The 20169-nt window shown below is 35.0% G+C and overlaps 1 protein-coding gene across 6 annotated transcripts in view; it reads right to left on the minus strand.

Annotated features, from left to right (window-relative positions):
- The window catches only part of VPS13C (vacuolar protein sorting 13 homolog C), a 182797-nt gene that overhangs the window by 48914 nt on the left and 113714 nt on the right, over positions 1 to 20169 (minus strand). For all 6 annotated transcript variants that reach the window (XM_082387988.1, XM_082387985.1, XM_082387984.1 and 3 more), the window contains 13 exons: positions 19874 to 20024; positions 17727 to 17839; positions 13694 to 13863; positions 12076 to 12323; positions 10696 to 10925; positions 9088 to 9180; positions 6096 to 6461; positions 5628 to 5714; positions 3825 to 3980; positions 3359 to 3623; positions 2556 to 2716; positions 1435 to 1556; positions 630 to 924 (listed from right to left, as the gene is read on the minus strand). In XM_082387988.1, the coding sequence (XP_082244114.1) occupies positions 630 to 924; positions 1435 to 1556; positions 2556 to 2716; positions 3359 to 3623; positions 3825 to 3980; positions 5628 to 5714; positions 6096 to 6461; positions 9088 to 9180; positions 10696 to 10925; positions 12076 to 12323; positions 13694 to 13863; positions 17727 to 17839; positions 19874 to 20024 (2457 nt within the window). The remainder of the gene's footprint in view (positions 1 to 629; positions 925 to 1434; positions 1557 to 2555; positions 2717 to 3358; positions 3624 to 3824; positions 3981 to 5627; positions 5715 to 6095; positions 6462 to 9087; positions 9181 to 10695; positions 10926 to 12075; positions 12324 to 13693; positions 13864 to 17726; positions 17840 to 19873; positions 20025 to 20169) is intronic.

A 20169-nucleotide genomic window follows, 5' to 3' on the forward strand; every position in this document is an offset into this window, starting at 1 on the left:
GTACAAATTTAAAAATATTTATCATACTTCATTACTAGAAAATGTTCCCTAATATTTTTTAAGACAGTAATTATTTTTCAGTTCAACAGAAACTTGAACCAAATAATCATCACTTTAAAGCAAAAAACTTTAAAATTAACTTCATAATAAATTAAGATGAAGTATTTTCTCACTGGCATTTTTCCATACTTTAGCTAAGAGAATTATACTTAGATAATAAAGACACTATTATAATTATTAATTTAGAGCAGATGCAGCAGAGTTCAGTGGTGGAGAACAAGGAACCAAATTGCTTAGGTTCAAATTCCAGCTCTACTATTTATTAGCTGTGGGATCCTGGACCTGTCACTTAACCCCTCAGTTTCCTCATCTGTAAAATGGGTCTAATAACAGTACCTTCTTCAGGAAGTTATTGTAAGGACTAAATATGTTAATACATGTAAAATACATGACATAGTGGCTGGCACAAAGTAGATGTTATACCAGTTTTTGATATTATTAATATTATTAAAGCATTACAAGTAGGTGAATGTAAAACACTGACCTGAACTAAAAATACCATTAAAAAGAAACAAACTAGAATTCACTCCATGTAATAATAAAAGTCAAACAAAATGCAAGAGGCATACCTCAAGTAAATATCTTAGAGAATATGGGAGAAAATTCCTCAAAGTGACAGTAGGGTAAAGATGAATGATGTAAGCTGGATCCCAGTCTTTCCTCTGTGTACATATATAGCTTAATTCATCAGGTACAGCAATTGTATTGACTATAAGAGGTAAGAAGTTGACTTCTGTTGACGGACACTGCAGCATGCATCTGATTTCCTTGCTCCGATGAAGTTCTTCCTTCCAGGAAATATATGTGGTGGATTCTTTGTACTGATTCTCTAAGATACCAGCTGGCTGAATGAACAACTGACATCTACAGAAGAAGAAAACAGAGTGGGAAAAACGTTTTTATTGAGAACGTAAGAAAAAGAATCTCATTAATTCTTCTTGATAACTCTACAAGATAAGTAATATTATTCCTATTTTTACAGATGAGAAAAACAAGGCTAAGAAAGTTTAAGAAACTTGCCCAAAGTCACACAGCTGACTCATGGAGGCACCTTGTGGGAAAAAATACTCTGTAAAAAATGGCAACTTAAAAAAAAAAGTCATTTCAAATACAAAGGCAATCTAATAAAAATAAGTCTCAGAAAATTCTAAAACATCAAGTATACAACAGGAAATTTCATCTGGTAAATTCAACAATATAAATGTATTTCTCTATATGTCTCAAAACTGGCTTTTACAGATCTTTAGATAATAAGAATTATTATTATGTAGAATACAGATATTTTACTTTATTCTAGAATAAAGATCCTAATTCACAGAATTAAAAATATATATTATGAACATTTTATATCAACATATTCAATGAAGTATCTACCTATATGAATCTAAAGGAACATGGAACTCCTCTTCAGGTCTGGCTACTCCAATGCGCTCCAATAACTTCACATTCTTAACATATTTATAGATGATGAAAGCAATAGAGAAATGGTTTTTAATCTGTTGGACAAAAAAACATACAAGTTGTTTAAAAAGATGCAGACGTTCAAAAGAAAAATGTGAGCCACACACAATCACTTTCAGATCTAAAAAATTTCAAGCCCAATATTGGAAGATATGTTTATGGTAATTGAAAAGTTTTAAGATATTTAAGGAGCTATATATATGAAACTTGATGCTTAAATGGAAGTTAAAAATTATTAGGATATTCACATGTTCATATATTCCAGACTGATTTTTTTAGTGTGTATTATTATCTTTCAAATACATATTAATCTTTGAGGATTTCAGCCATAATATTTTCCTCATTACAACCTTTTCTCAATGCACCATACGACTAAACAGAAAAGGATAGTAAAGGAAACATGAGGTAAATAAATACAGTACAATCCTTCCTTAACTACAGTGTAATATAGGTTGGAGCTAATAGTAAACTGAGAGACAATGACCAAAATTGAAATCCTTTCATTTTTATCTGATGTTACAGGTAGGAAGAAATATTCTTCTGCTGACCATATGCTGAAATCTGTAATAATGCAGAGAAAAAGAAAAGTCGATAAAGCCTTAAAGGTAGAAAAAAATATTTATACAGATTAATATGCTAAAATTTTTTTCTGGGGAGACCATTTCAATATTCCTTCATACATAGTTGAAAAATACAATACAAAGAGAATGGAATGTTATCCTATTTGACAACCAGCTATTACTGCAATATTCCTCAGTTCTGAATCTTTAAAGGAATAGACAAAAAGTTTCATTAATTTTAAACCCAGGAGACAACAAAAATGGGCTTTAAATTAACAACAGCATTTCATGAGACATTTAAAATGAAGAATATTACAAAAGTAAGTTGGACAGGAAATACCCAGTTCAAACTATTATTTATTTCTGAACAATCAGTACTGAACTAATGAAGTTTTATTACATTCCTATATTCAGGCAAATGATTTAATATTTCTTGATATACTTAAAGGAACACAATTCACTTTAATGCATTACCTGCAGAGGAGAACGAAGGGTAATTACTTTGTTCCCTTCAGTTGCATCAATTTGTACCACGAGTGAGTCAGAATGACTGGCATTGGGATTCCATACATTATACAATCGCCGTCCAGGTCTGGCAACAGGGACTTTTGTAACTTCTGTATATCCATGAGGTGCTAAGTCAGAGCATAAGTGAGAAGCATTCCAAATACTAATTTACCTAAATTTTTATACGACAGATCAGGAGCAGCAACTCAAAATAATGACAAGAGTATTCTTCCTCATGACTAGAAATGTAGACTACACAAAATTCTTTTCTAAGACACAGGAGCTAATAACAAAGAAAGGAAACTAGTTATTATTATAAAATTTTTTGACCCCAAACAATTTCTCTTGGGGTTTTAAATGTATTAAAACAAACAAAATCCAACTTGTTCCTTATTTTCTCAACTATATAACAATAAAAATCGCTTTTTTTTTTGGAATGGTGATTAACTACTGTCAACATTTTAAGACTTCTGAATATAGTTATTTTCTCTCCTCACTGAACTCCAGTCCCTTCTGAAGCGTACTACATACTGTACTATTTAAACACATAGAAATAATCTAGTTTTCTAAGGTAATTCTTAAATTAATCAAGTTTAATTTTCTCAAGTTTAGAGGAAGAAAACAAAAGTTTATCAACTATTTGTTTCAAGCCTTTAGAAATGTTGTCTCTCAAGGGTATCTGCAGCAAATATTTTTCCATATTTTATCAAAAATAAGCTGACACCAAGAATTCCAAAGATACCCTTAAAAATAGCATAAATATAGCATACCGAAGGTCAGAGAGAAGAGGGAGCTCTCCTGACGGCTCAGTGTGGATAGTTTCCCTTGACATGAAGGTTCCATGCTGGCATATTCCAATTCCAATTTCTGACCGGCATCAACATCACACACATCACTTTTCTCAAGGGAGCCCATCACTCTGAGATTATGATTGGGCTGCACCTTAATGGGAACACCTACAGAATTTGTTACTGTAAAAGGTGCCCTGTCTTTTAAAGAGTAGTCAAAAGTAGAAGCAGTGCCCTCTGAAAAACCCTGAAAAGGAACACAACAACGCAATAAAATTTTTGCAAAATTCAAATTTTTTTTCAAAAACTAAATTTCGGCTACACATTTTTTAGAAATGAATGTTGATGACAAACAAAAATAATGCATACGTTTCCATTTAAAATTCCATTTGAAATAGTCCAAACAAGAACCAAACTATGAAATAGTCCAAGCAAGAACCAAACATACTTTTGCTAAATTGCTGAAAACATTAAGACAGCTTTTGGATATTGTTATATTCATTGTATCTCCTGAAGAAATATCAACTTCTGTTTCTGGCTCAGGAAGAAGAATAAAATAATCTCCTGGCATCAAACTTTTATCCTGGACTGGATTCTTCTTTACCTACGAGGATAAATACATAGCAGTTTTATTAGCCAATGAATAATAAAATTAAAATACCCTCGATAGAGTCAAGGTTAAATTCTCCTAACCCTGTCACTTTATATTAAGGCTCCTCAAAAGTCTCATTTTCAAAAATATTCAGTGCTTCACCTTGACTTAGCGCAGGTCAGCATTCTTTCTTTCAGTGTGTAGTCCACGCATAGGGAAATGTTTAGAATTGTGCCATGGAAGGACTCCAAGTGAGTTACAGTATTTGTCTTTTGTGCATTCACCAGAGAAAGCTATTTACCCAGTGTCACCTAATTGGTCATTTTATGTTGATGAGCACTTTAAGAGGACCCTGAAGTCTAAACTGATCCTTATTGGAAGTAACATCTGGTATTCCTTCTACTTTTTAGCAGTAACACCTATAAATAAGTAATATGATAAGCTTTCAACCACCCATCAGTCTTGTAAAAGTCTTGTAAAACATTCTTTGTTAGCCTGCCTACTCCAAAGAGAGGCAGGTCAGAAATATTACTTCTACTTTACTGAGAGGAAATTAGGACACAGGTTAAGTGACTGCTCATCTTCAAAGTAAGAATCTGCGGGCTTCCCTGGTGGCGCAGTGGTTGAGAATCTGCCTGCCAATGCAGGGGACACGGGTTCGAGCCCTGGTCTGGGAAGATCCCACATGCCACGGAGCAACTGGGCCCGTGAGCCACAACTACTAAACCTGCGCGTCTGGAGCCTGTGCTCCGCAACAAGAGAGGCCGCGACAGTGAGAGGCCCGCGCACCGCGATGAAGAGTGGCCCCTGCTCGCCGCAGCTGGAGAGGGCCCTCACACAGAAATGAAGACCCAACACACCCAAAAATAAACAACTAAATTAGTTTTAAAAAAAAATCCATTAGGTAAATGATTTAAAGATGTCCAGAGTAGCTTAAAAAAAAAATAAAAAATAAAAATAATCTGCTAAGTCAATTTCAATGCCTCACACTTGGGTCAAGTTGCCCCAGAGAAGTGTGCTGTGATAATTTGTGAAGGGTATAAAACTTGTGTTCCTGTTAATCTAGGGAGATGTGTTTCAGTATCTAGGACTCTGCAGTGTTCTCAAGAAGCATCACAAAGAGATGACACAAAGAATTCATGAACCAGAATAGCAGTTCTTGGATTTTTTGGTCTCTTAAAATGACTGAGGATCCCAAGGAGCTTCATTTATGTGGGTTATTATCTATCAGTATGTACTCTATGAGAAACTAAAACTGAGAAAATTTTAAATATTCATTTAAAGCCAACAATTACATGTTAACATAAATAATATTTTAATGAAAAATAACCATTAAAAATACATAGTGAGAAGAGGAGTATTTACAGGTCTCTTTAGTGCAAGCCTTAAGAGAAGACAGGCGGACTCATTTCTAATTTTGTATTCAATCTGCTGCAAAATTGCATAGTCTCTGGAAAATTCCACTGTATGCTCATGAGAGAATGAGAATGAAAATGATATATAATGTCTGAATATTATTATGAAAAGAATTTTGATCCCATGATCCTCTAAAAGGGCCTCAAGGATCCTGGACTACATCTTGAGAATCTCTGAACTAAGATATATATATATATATAAATGAATGTACACAATGATATTATTTTATTATGATTTCCTTACAGCAAGCCTTAAATTCCATGGTCTCTTCCCCTCCACTCTCTCAATCAGTGGCTCCCATACAGCATGGGTCTCATTGTAATAATGAACCTGGAAAGGCACAGAATTATGAGAGTCTTTAAACGTTAACTACATATTTCTACAACCAGTAGGAAAAAATGTTAAGTAATGTTATATGCCAATAACCATTTTAACAACACACCTAAGGACACAAAGGATATTTATAAGGAGGGTGCATTTTACTTTACTCTTACTTTGCTCCATAAACCAATTATTTAGCAAAAGAACCTTTAAAAAGTAATGACCAAATAAATAATACTACACATGAATAAATTAAATGTTAGAATATATTATCTATTCATATATATACTTGCTATGGTCATGCACACAAAAAAGCTCACTTCCTAATCCCTCAATTGCACTTTTAAGGAAGTTGCCTCTGAAGGTGGGTAATAATTCATGTGGTCATACCTCTAGTGTCATGTCAGCAGAAGCGGCCATTAGGGAAGTCCAATTTTTAACGTTTCCTGAAAACTTAGACTCTGCCAATAATAGAGGTACAGTTCGATGCCCAAGGCCACATTCTAAGGTAACTTGAACTGACTGGACAACAACAGCACAATTTTCCTCTATCACTGGATTTTCAATGTCTCTGAAATTTTCTGTTATTTCTGTGGCCATGTCAACACCAAGAAACCAAGAGTTATAATCACTAATAGATTTGACACCCCAAAGATGTTCCGTTTCCTTAGATATATCTTTGGATTCATCTTCTTTTGTCTTTGGAGACAGAGCAGCCATTATTGTCATCACAGTATTAAGAATTATGGGTGAAATCTTTAAAAAAGAAAGGAGAAAAAAATTTAGAATAAATTCTTTCCCAGATGAGAAGAATACATAACACAAAAAATTTAAAGTAACTAATTAAAAATTTAAATATATTAAATTAATAACTGAGGAAAACAAAAGAGAACACACAAAATCATGTGTCAAGTCAACTAACCTCAAAACAGTGACTTCTGCCCAGGTTATTCTAGAATTAAGTGACTAATGTGCATGTCAACTGTCGAAACCTAAAGTTAAATCAGTTAATTCAGAGTGAAACAGCGTTATGTGAACAGAAAAAGTAGAAGTATAACTGAATTTTTCATTTTTCAACCAGCTGCATTAACTAAACCAAAGTATGTGATCCTCATCAAGATATACACACATGGTTTTCATTTGTCTTACCGACATAGGAAACCTGAGAATCACCATGGACTCCCTTTCACCCTAAGATCTGAAAATTCCACCTCCTATTATCTTTGGATAGTATCTTTGCTCACCTCTTCATTCCAATTACCGTGCCTTAGTTCTTAGCAATGATGATGTCTTCCATGTCCTGTCAGCACCATCTCAGCCCACCCACCACATGATTTTCCTAAAACCCAAATCTGAGCATGTCATTCCTATGTTTAAAATCTTCAACAACTCCCCATAACTTTCAGGGTAAGATTAAAACTCTCTTTAGCTTAGGACACGAACTTCTTTGTGACCTGATGCCTAATCAGTTAAGCTACCCATGGTTTCCCAAAGTTTGAGCAATACTGGGTTAAAGAAATTAAGTGGATTCCTTTACTGTTCACTTCTCACAACCCTTACTTGTTTAATATGCTAAGGAGATATGATTACATCACCAAAAGAAGGAGCGAGTATGCAGTACTTCCCAAACTTACCTGTCACCTGAATCCTTTTCTTCATTGCCTGATTAATGTCACCTATAATTAGTGTTCTCAGTCCTATGACTCCACCACACCATTCTCCCCATCCACATGGGATCACCCCTCCAAGTCCTTAAAGGATTTTTCAAGCCTTTGCCTTTATGCATATTGTTGGTTCTGTCTAGGTAACCCTTTCCCTCTCTCTCCATCTAACCACGCTCAGATGTTCAAAGCTCAGTTCAAGTAGCCCCACTTCCAGACAGCCTTCCCTGATGTCCTAGTCTGAGCTGGAGGCTCCTGCCTGCATCCCCAAGAGCACCTCATGCATGCCTCTAGCACTGAAAGCTGAAAGTAATCACTCATTTACTTCTTTCTCTCACATATGTCACTAAGTTTTTTTAATGTAGGGACCATGTACCCCCAGTGCCTTGTACAGGACATTCTTCATACACAGTAAAGGCTCAAAAAACGCGTGCTCAATAAATAAGTAAAGTGATATACAAAGACATGGAAAAACAATCCCTCAGCACTTTAACCCAGTGTCGCAGACAAAAATGCATGCAAATCCAAGTTTTCTCCCCATTTAGCATTTTAAGTCTGTAGAAAAGTAAATCTGTTAACAAAATGCCATCTAAGACAAACTAGTAATTTAAAATATTGAGAGAAAAGTACATTGGAGAGCAGATTGCTTTTTCAATACTACAAATGTAAGAGATAAAAAAAATTCTAATAATTTATTTCTGGCATACATCTGTCATTATAAATATTTTATAAGACAAATAAAACATTTAATCACATAATTATTAAATTCAACCAAACTACACCTCAAATAAAAGCCTAAAAATAACATTGCAAATAAAATAAGAGCAACCTCATTTTTCTATCCTTCCTTTCCTTCTCCTCCCACTTCATCTCTGCTCTCCCCACCCAAACCCAATCTCCAACACACACACAAATATACTAGATAAAAACTATCCTGATCATTTGTATATATTTAAAAGTGCGGTTCACCCTGAGCAACATGGATTTGAACTGTGGGGGTTCACTTATGTGTGGATTTTTTTCAGTAGTAAATACTATGGTACTACATGAGCCACAGTTGTTTGAATCCGCAGATGTAGAACCTCAGACATGGAGGAATGCAGATTCTGAGGAACCACATATACCGAGGTCTGACTGTAAAGTTAAAGCACTGCTAATCCCCGCGTTACTCAAGAGTCACCTGCACTGTTTCAAAGAAAATAGAAACAAACATTTGCATTAAAGAAAAATGTATTTTAATATGAGGTTTTTATTGATTACTAAATATGTGACTAGCATAATGCTCTAGATGTGAGAGTCATCAAAAGATAAGAAAAATAAGAATTGATTGTGGGGCTTCCCTGGTGGCGCAGTGGTTAAGAATCCGCCTGCCAATGCAGGGGACACAGGTTCGAGTCCTGGTCCAGGAAGATCCCACATGCCGCAGAGCAACTAAGCCCATGTGCCACAACTGCTGAGCTGGCGCTCTAGAGCCTGTGAGTCACTACTGAGCCCGTGTGCCACAACTACTGAAGCCCGCGCGCCTAGAGCCCGTGCTCCGCAACAAGAGAAGCCACCGCAATGAGAAGCCTGTGCACCGCAACAAAGAGTATCCCCCGCTAGCCGCAACTAGAGAAAGCCTGCGTGCAGCAACGAAGACCCAACGCAGCCAAAAATAAATTAATTAATTAATTTTAAAAAAAAGAATTGATTTTCACCCAAATAATATGACAGGCACTAACCTTAATTATAAATTCTTCAACTTCAATATTTATATCTTCTTTTCCTGAAGCCCATGTACATTTTTTCATAAACAGAGAACAGGGCTGTAAGACCTAGAAACAAATAAATGAAATTTACTTATGAACATGTCTTACTTAATTTGAGATCTTTAACTATAGTCTACAACTAAAAGCAAAAAGGCAAATTAAATTAGCTGAGAATCTCTTGTGAGGGCTCCTCCAAACTAAGACAAGTCTATGACCATTGTAAAGGAGTTTAAGCAGTTCTGATGAATTCCTTTATGCCAAATTCTTAAGTAGTAATGCACATTTACTATTAGAAGTTTAAAATGTTTCCTTTTGCTAAAATGTGTTTTAAATGATGCCCTATGTAAAATACACTTTTAAGATATCTACAAAAATGAGCTAAGGACTATGGTAAGGTCTTACATTTGCAAAGAGGTAAATGAGGAAATGGAAATGTATTTCATTATAATTTTTATGACCACTAAATCACTTGAAAATGTTATTCTAAACAAATAGTTCTGTTAACACCTTTTAAAAAAAGACTATAGTAAGGTAGGTAAATGAACAGTTTCCAGATGATTACCAACAGGTCAGTCTTGAATTTCCTGTAAGGTCCTTATTAGAATAGATTTCAAACCTTCAAACTTGACGATTTATTAAAACCATGAAGGCTATTAAATATCATTAAAGAAACAAATAAAATGCATCTGAACTGAATGGAGGAATTAGTATCCATAACTTTCATTTTTAAAAAAGTAGGCTGAGCTTTAAATAGAATGATTAATATAAGCTTTCTGTGACATGTCAAAAGATGATCCTGGGACTTCCCTTGTGGCGCAGTGGATAGGACTCTGCACTCCCAACGCAGGGGGACCCTGCTCAGGGAACTAGATCCCACATGCATGCCACAACTAAGGAGCCCGCCTGCCACAACTAAGACCCGGTGCAACCAAAAAAAAAAAAAAAAGAAGATGATCCTGCTAAAGAATGTTTCATGATACAGTATAGATTAAGCTTAGCACTGCACTTCTTTATGCAAGTCACTTTGTCCACGAATTTTTTAAAATTTAAAATAACACTGCAAATGAGTCACATTATATAATGATGCTCTTTAACATAAAATTGTCAATTTAACATTAAAAAACATTTGGTACAGTAATTAATTTAATTAACTAAAACCATATTTTTCAACTATAATGTGAAAGCACAATTGAAGTTAATTTGTAATAAAGCAAAACATAATCTCTTTTGGGCACATGACTCTGATGAATTTTTTGGTTCATTCATCCACTCACTCATTGGATATACTGTGGTGAACAAAAGCCAACAGCTGAAAAGGAATGTTGATTTGTACTAAAGTTCAAATACTGTTCAGCAAAAGACGGTATAATGAAAATGAGTCTGGAGATAGTCTACAGTTCTGTCACTACAGACATGGCTAAATCATTTAACATCTCTGGAATGCAACATCCTTATCTGTAAAATCTCAAGCTGGAGTAAATACTCTCTGAAGTCCTACAGAGCTCTCACATTCTGGGATTCTATGAATGAACCATTTCTGCCATCCTTCAATCCAAGCTTAGAATATAAGGTAATTCTTACTGTGGTAATGTTTTCTCCTCTCTTTTCTCTGAGAAAAGGGCAAGCGAGCACTTTAAGATCTCTCACAGACGCTTTCATTATCTGCTCGAGTTTGGATGTCGATAGACAGAGGTTACACCGGAATGACGCTGTCAGAGCAGGGGCATCAGCCTTTGTCAGGTTGGCAACAAACACCACTTCTGGGTCTGTGATCTTGGCGTTTAAAGTCATATTTGGTCTCACAGAGTCATCTGAAGAAACAAAAATAGGAACCATAAAAGTTCTAGCAACGTAAACCTTGTCACTTGGGTACATGTTATCTGTAAGTTGCTAAGTTGCTTCTAATATCCTGCTATTATGGATATGGTGAAAGTAACAATATTAATAACTGATCGGTAAAGACTAATGATAAATGATTATTAACAAATGCTGATTACGTGGGATAATGCAATCTTGACCCCTGTTGTTAAGAAGATCATTCCCACTTTGACCTAGCAGAAATCATCTTGTTTTGAAGTTCCTTTTGTCAGAATTAACGCATATATGCGATGCATGTGTGTACACGTCTGAGCATGTCCTATGTTATGCTGCAGGAGCAAGGAAGCGAAAACAGGCGAGGGGAGTATCAGGAAGAGGACAGGAGACCCTGATAAGTACACAGGCCATTATTACTTGTCTGCCTAGATTTCACCCTCAAGTCTACAGTTAGTGTCATACAATCTATAGTAAAAATACATTACATGCATATATGAATAGAAATATCACATGATTACTGTTTAAGAAAGGTAAATGGAAAAATAAAATTCTGACCTTGCCAGTAAATGGCAGTTTTGCAATCTTGCTGAGTTACACATTAGAGAGAAAAATGCCTGACCTTAGACAATCACAATTTAACAGAGGAAATCACTGATCTACTTTGCAATGCTGGAATAAATGGTTTACGGGTCAGGGAGTGGCATCAGCATACATGGAGACCAGAGCTGCGCAAACCCTCTGCTAACTTTAAGGAATCTAAGGTGATGTCCAGGGGTGTCATGTTGGGTCCTCCAATACTCCCACCCTCTGCTTTCAGCTGTTTAATTGCTCTTCAATTATGATTTAATTCTTCCAAATATTTTCTTTGAATAAAAGATTCCCTTTTTATAAAACAGGCTGTATTTCTGGATGGGTAAAGAAATGTTAATGGCAGAGTTGGAACCACAGCAGAGGTTTCCTGGCGCCTGATCCGATACATATTTTTACTCCACCTCTCTCTTAAAAAAATCTATGCTTACTAAGGTTTTTCTGCTGAATGCATTTAAATTTGAAAGAGTAATTTTACATTCTTAAATTCTCCATTTCTCTTTTTTCCAGTTTGTAATTTTGGTAAAATATACAAGTTGACAGATAAATTCTGCTAACCTTTCTCCATCTTGATTTTTGCTAAGGCAGTCTGCCGCAGTGGAATCTGTGATTCTTTAGCCATATTTTCTGGACTCTGAGGTACAGCTTTGATAAAGAAATCTGCCACAGTCATCAGAAATTCCACACTGGCACAAACATACAGCTTGTCAAGAACAGCATCAATATGACTTCCATTCTTGTCTTGTGTGTAACTTATGTCAATCATATAACTGTTGTTATCTTGGCCATTCTTCTTATCAATCATTCTGAAAAAATATATACATTCATTATTTTATTTCCGCTAAAAGAATTAAAAAGATGAAAAATTTCCTATACATTTTAATCATTTTTCTTTCACCTTTCAGTTTCCAATCTGTGAACAGAAAACAGATCAGTGTTAACTTGAGTCTAATTAGCTAATCAGCAACCAAGACGTGGTCTCCTAATCTCCACAGCAAGGTTCATGATAATAAGTAATTATAGAATACTTTATAATTATAATGCATACTAGAAAAACAATCAATGACTGCTGAAAGGAAGTTTGGCAATTAACAAAACACATTAATGTGGTGCCACAAAATTTAAAAGACAACCTCTTTATATTATTTTACAAAATAAAACCTCCCTGAAAGAATTTGTCTCCAAAGATCATCCTATACAATTGACTCCCAAATTATTCAATGTGATTCAAATCAGGCAGCATTCATCAAGCATCTGCAATGATATAATAATTCCCACACATCCTCATGTGCACTGCAAAGAGCACGCTATGAAACAGAAGGACGGCCTTTATCACCCTTGCCTAGACTGCTACCCCAAGACATGAAATTTGCAAATCAGAAAAGCTGGTTGCATGATAGCACTCTTTCCTCATTTATTCATCTCTTAGAAAAACAAAGGGCTCACAAGTATTCAATACATATTCAACGGGTCCAACTTCAAGCAGCAGAATAGTTTTTCTCCAAAAAACAACAAGGACAAAAATATTATGCATCTCATTATTTGGGAAAGGAATAAAAATATAATTAGGCTATTGAAGTTGTATGTTTCTCACTTTATAGTAGGGTGATATAAATTAATCTTTCAAAAATGAGTTGATAATGTGAAAATTAGGGATTCCAGTTTTTTTTTTTTTTTAATCCTGTAGGGTCTTTTTTAAGTATAGTTGATCTACTAAAACTTTTAAAGAAATTTCACAAAACTGTTTTAAAATATATAGACAAAATAAAACAAAAGAAAGACCCATAACTTTAAGGCTTTTTTGAAAAAAAGATTCTGCCTACTGTGAACAATTTAGAAAAATATATCACCAATGAACCACCCCATGTGGATTTAACTATTAAAATTCTTACAGTTTCTTAGTTCCCACTTTTAAGACAATACTCTATTTTATTATTAAACTTCCTTTTATTCAAACTTTAAAGCAACTGAACCTGAAATTAGCACTACTTCTTGATGCACTTCAAACTGAAATATGACCAAAGACCTCTTTTGATAATCCCAAGGAACAGAATCCCAAAAAGGATGATCAAAAGACCCCTTCTGACAATCTTAAGCTGAGCAATCAATGCCTGGTAGCAATGCCAAGTGCAATGTCAACCTTATATAATGTGTGGCAAATTCAGAGATGACAAACCTTGATGTTGCTCTCTCAATTCCTTCTCTGAGATCATCAAGGGTGCATGTCTTAAGTTTAATATTGACATTCATTGAGCCATCCTTAAACATCTTCCCTGAAGAGGCCATAAGATGTAGTCTGAGTTCACCAAGCCGGAAACTGTCATTATGAAATGAAAGTTTGGATTCCTGTGGTATATTTTTCAAGCAAAAGAATCAATTATCTTCAGGTGTTATGTAATTACTTTTAAACATATTTCTTAACTCAGAGGTTAAAAGCAAATCCATACCACAAATTTTTAAAGTTTGGGCATTAAAACTGGAACAAAGAATAATATGCATGTTTGTGACTGCATATGCACATACAAATAAATATATAAGTGCATGTGCTGATCTTCAACAAGGGTTAATACATAAAAATTTCTAATTTACAATTCAATGCAAATAAAAACAACCCAGGAAACTGTCAATCAATCATGCTAACTTACAAATATTGGCTTGGCCAAAATGTTCGTTTGGTTAATGAATACACTGTTCAATAAAGTTCTTGGTGAAAATGAAAAAGGTCTTTTATTTTTACTTAAAACCAAACGAACTTTTGGCCAACCCAATATTTAATGAGCTCTTCTGTAAAACACTCTGTGAGAGGAACTAAAGGCTTTATGAGAAAGGATAAGGCATGGTAGGTGATCTCAGTGAGCTTATACTCTAATTGAAAAAAATACAATAGAAATACATTACAAGGAACATCCCAAGGAGATGCTGTAAGTTGTAAATAATTAAAAAATGATGTATCGTCACTTATTTATTCAGACTTATATCTTCCCATATTCCACAAAGGATATTAAGTGATTAGGTAAAGAATATAAACAGCAAAAGCTCATAGGGTCAAAGAGATCATTGTGGGCTGGGAAAAATTCATGAAGAAGGTTGAGAACTAACTGAGCTTGAGAGACTGAGTGGAACCAGATAGGCTACGAGGGGTAGAAGACATTCTAGATGGGGAAAAAACATGAGCAAACAATTCAAGATGCTCTGAGGGCACAAGGTACAGACTGGCATCTCAGGCTTAAATATTCCAATAAAAGAAAGGTAGGGAATGATGTCTGGAAAGAAATGTGGAGGTCTAATTGTGGTCTCAAATCCTAAACCAAATGTTTAAACTTTAAGGAAAAAGGACGTCAATCTTTATTTCACCATAATACATAGCTCCAAATTCTGTAGGTGTGCCGAGACATTAAAAGAACAAAACCCAATCAACCAACCAAAAAAAAAAAAAAAAAAAAACTTCGGGGAAGTAAAGATTATCAGTTCAGTCATAATTGCTCACTACAGACCATGGCATTGATATAAGGGTACTGGTGATGGGCAATTCTTGGCACACTGGTTATAACTCCCTATATTCTCACTCAAAAGAGTACAATGCATGTAAGTGGGTCAGAATGAAATTATTATTGGAAAACTTGGAATGCCTTTAATTTACAAAAATGTAAATAATTCACAAACTTGTGATCTGTAACTATTAATAGAAATGACCAGTGACACATCTACTGATCACAATATAATAGCGTTTGTGATATGGTTACTGATGTAGACAATTTGGAGCCAATGAATTTTTTTAATAAGTTAAAATTCACAGAACATAACAGTGAATGCTTTCTAAGTAGAATGGGAAGTTGTAAACGGCTACATAAGATTAACTGAAGAAACTGGCTTGTGCCAATGTCTAGGATGGATGAAAGGAAAAAGAGCAACAAACAAGGAAGCCACTGCAGTACTGTGTGAGCTAAGAAGTTTCAAATAAAGCAGCAGTGAAAACTGCCAGGAAAGAACAAATGTTCACTCAGAAAAAACTGACAGTACTCTATCTAAATGAATAAAGAAGGTCTACAAAGAAGGAAGTAAAAGAAGACACCAAGATTCTAAGGCTGAGAAACCAGTAGAATGATAGTACCTTAATTGAAATGAAGAATCCATTTAACTGGTCATTCTCCATTACGTCATTTTCTGATCTTTTTTTTAACATTAAACATTAGAAATTAAGGCAGTCACCTCACACCAGTCAGAATGGCCAACATTAAAATGTCTACAAATAACAAATGCTGGAGGGGGTGTGGAGAAAAGGGAACCCTCCTACACTGTTGGTGGGAATGTAAATTGGTGCAGCCGCTATGGAAAACAGTATAGATGTTCCTCAAAACACTAAAAATAGAGTTGCCATATGATCCAGCAATCCTACTCCTGGGCATATATTCAGACAAAAATATAATTCGAAAAGATACATGCACCCCTATGTTCACAGCAGCACTATTCACAACAGCCAAGACAAGGAAACAACCTCAATGTCCATCAACAGATGAAAGGATAAAGAAGATGTGGTACATGTATACAATGGAATACTCCTCAGCCATAAAAAGGAATGAAATAATGCCATTTGCAGCAACATGGATAGACCTGCAGATTACCATACTAAGCAAAGTAAGTCAGAAAGAGAAAGACAAATACCATGTGATATCACTTATATGTGGAATCTAAAGTATGACACAAATGAACATATCTACGAAACACAAACAGACTCACAGATAAAGAGAACACACTTCTGGCTGTCAAGGGGGAGGGATGGATTGGGAGTTTGGGATTAGCAGATGCAAACTATTATATACAGGATGGATAAGCAACAAGGTCCTACTGTATAGCACAAGGAACTATATTCAATATCCTGTGATATACTATAATGGAAAGGAATATAAAAAAAGAATATATATATATAACTGAATCACTTTGATACACAGCAGAAATTAACACAACACTGTAAATCATCTATACTTCAATAAAATTTGAAAGAAAAAATGAAATTAAGGCAGTCCATTGCACAAATGACAGACACTAGCCCAAGGCCCAAAAATAACAATATATGAATATTGTATAACTTTTAGAAAACAATATGAAACATAAGAAAACATATAAATGTACATAAACAACAGATATAATACTTAAAATCAGTGCATATTATGGGTACTATATGTATGAATATTATGATATATTAATTGATATAATCAAAAACATTTATTAGAAGATACTACCTGTATAATAAAAAAATAGCTTTCTAAACTATCAATTACACATTATGTGGTTCAAATCATAATGGCACTAGACCCTGGTTCCTCAATTCACTCATCAGTATCCTTAATATGTATCTACTACATATAAAATTTATTCAAGAGAAACATAATTAATGCTTATATATCATGGATAATCATGAATTTAAAAATAATCCTCTAAGGTTCCAAAGCCACTACTAAATTATTTTCCTTAGTTAAATATGCATATATATCTAGCTACATAATAAAATTGTACATATAATTAATTACTCATATATAAAATTCTTCTCCTAGAGATAGGTTTAAGTGTTTTAGTGCTGATATTACTTGGAAAAAAGTAAGAGCTTTTCCTTGGCCTAGTAAGATTAAAAACACTGGGACTTCCCTGGTGGGCCAGTGGCAAAGAATCTGCCTTCCAACGCAGGGGACGCAGGTTCCATCCCTGGTCAGGAAACTAAGATCTCACATGCCACGGTGCACCTAAGCCCACACGCCTCAACGAAAGAGCCCACACGCCTCAATGAAAGAGCCCGTGTGCCGCAAACTACTGAGCCCACGTGCTCCGGACCCCGTGCTCCACAACTACAGAGCCCACATGCCCTGGAGCCTGTGCGCCACAACTAAAGAGAAAACCTACATACCACAACTAGGGAGAAGCCCACGCGCTGCAAGAGCCCGTGTGTTGCAACAAAAAGATCCTGCATGCCACAATGAAGACCCGACACAGCCAAAAATAAAAATAAACTAAATATTTTTAAAAATTAAAAAAAATTAAAAAACTAACAAAGTGAAAGCAGAGAGCAAGACCAATGCATATTCTCTAAGCCAAATAGAATTTAACAGACACATCAATTGTGAGAAGAAAAGTCACATCAAAAAAAATGACAACATTCTAAAATTGAATATCAAGAGCTAAAGACGTATTCCTAGATGCAGACATTAACTACATACCTGGCTGGGATCATTGTTATAAAGTATAATAGAAAGAGATTCAAAGTGAAAGTCAAACTGGAGAGTGACATTCTGGTCCAAAGAAAGCTTTGAGTCTGTCCCATCTTCTTGTTCTGATGGTTCAAACATAAATATGAAAATTAAAAAGCTTTTAAGTATGTATATGATTTTATACATATTTTAAAAGCTAAGATTCTAAATTTATATCATATTTTCAAGGATTCTTTAAATCATTATGAGACAATTAACAAAAATGGCATGTATTCCATATATATTTAATACAGGGCAAAGTGACAGAGCCAGACTATCTACATTAAAAATAAAAAGAGAGAGGGCCTTGCAAAGAGTATCGAGACAACTTTTTTTAAAAAGCCCATCCAGAGCAAGACTACTTCATTATAGTTTATAATTATGAAAGCATTTCACTTAACTGGTTACAAGCCATTCTCAAGAGATTATGAAATTGGAGGTAGAGAAAAGTAAAATACTTTGTCCTACAACAGACAGCTAGTCAGTAAAAGATCCTCTGCTAGTGTAGTTCATGTCTCACTATCTTTAATTACCTATATCACCCAATCCATTACCTTTACAAGAAGAATAGAATGTAATTCAAAAGCAGAGTCGTGGAGAGCTCAAATATAATTTGGGACAGGGAGCCTTCGGAATTCTGAGGTGAAAGAGACTTTGACAAGTAATTCAGTCTCTCGCCTCATCTTTAGGCAGAAACTTTTTAGACAGAGAACAATAGATATTGCTTTCAATCACTCTTACAAAGTGATTCTGCAGTCTCTTTTGGAGATTGATTCTATTCTTTTGGTCATTTATAGGAAAGTCTATTCTTACTGTACAAGTTACTGGAAGAGCAAACACTGCATAACTTTAACTAGATAAAGGCTTCTCCAAGTTGAAAAGCTCTAGGGTTTTTTCCTTTACCTTTCCTGAAAATAATTTACATTCCAATCTTCATCATCTTTGTAGCTTTTTCATCTGAACTCACAAGTTTTCCCAAGTACCACATTAACCGTACAGCCTGAACCAGAGGCACGAATTGACCACAGCTGAACATAATGAGATCGTTAATCACATAAAGCTTGCCTGCTACAGTTTATTCATGTGTACATAGTTCCTGTCTAACCAGAGCTACAGCCTACTTATCTAGCATTTGTCTATACAGTGGCATGAACTAAACCTGGGAGAAGATGCTGACCTCACTAAACTCATGTAGTACTCTTAACTATCCTGAAAGAAAAACCTTATTTTTCACACTGCTCTAGTCATTTGTTTTGTGATTTCAAAACACACCAGACCTAACTATAGGTGAAGCAGTGCTGGTACAGCGTTATTAACTGGCGGTTTTACCGACTGCTGTCGTAAGTAACAGCTGATGACCTGAGCGTTATAAAAGCAGAGCAGTCTGGGGCCATTTATTATATGGACAAGGAACACTTCATCTCTTTTTAGCCATGGAAATATTAACCTATTCACAGTCTAAAATAAAACATATGATATTCATGTAATGATTTTAAATGATGAAAAGGGTGCAATTATAAAGTTATTCTATATAATTGTTCAAGAAAGTAAAAAGAAACCTTATATTTTAGAAAAATTATCTTTTAAAAATGGCTGAATTTAAAAGGTTCAGCGCTTTTGAAAGATTCAATTTTAATATCTGGGAAACTCCCTTATGTATCTGACTATATCACACTCCCCAATGAAGCCAGATAAGTAATGCTGTTACTAAACAAGAATACCTTCCTTTTTTATGGACCAGTCATCTGAGTATGACACCAAGGTCCTTTTCTCTCAATTATTCTGGGACCTTACTATGCTACATGCCTACTTTGCTTTTTCTCAAAGTACACCACCACAGTGCCCCTTGAATTGGACAAATTCACCTTTCACAAATAAAGGGCAAATATGCATCATGCAGGCAATAAGAGGTGGGCCCTCCCTTTAGAGCAATGAGCCTATCTCCTTCCCTTGGGAGCTTCAAGGCAGCCCCAGCTGATTTTCCACAGTAAATAATACAATACTGGATCAGTTCACACCACATTATGCTAGACAACTAAAAACAACACTAAATATAAATATGGCATTAACACTAATTTTTCTCTATAATCAAAGCAACAATCTCCATCAATTTATACCTTTGAGGTGGTCAGGTCTACTGGAAACGTCTTTTCTTACTCTCATAGCCTCCTGGGTAGACTGTGTAGGGCTTGGCTGTGAAGAAGCTTCTCCAAGATTCTCCAGCAAAATTTTCATTAAAACTGTTAAGTCATCTTTACTGAGAGCAACCTGGAAAGCAACAATAGGCTGTTGTTAATACAAAGTAATAAAAAATGCAAAATATAATATCTATGTCTTAATTTAAGGTCCCTCAAATTAACTAATTGTACATCTAACTAAAAAAAAAAAAAAAAAAAAAAGCAAGTTGGGACCA

This window comes from Balaenoptera borealis (assembly GCF_965194805.1).
Source record: "Balaenoptera borealis genome assembly, chromosome: 3".
Classification (NCBI taxonomy): Eukaryota; Metazoa; Chordata; class Mammalia; order Artiodactyla; family Balaenopteridae; genus Balaenoptera; species Balaenoptera borealis.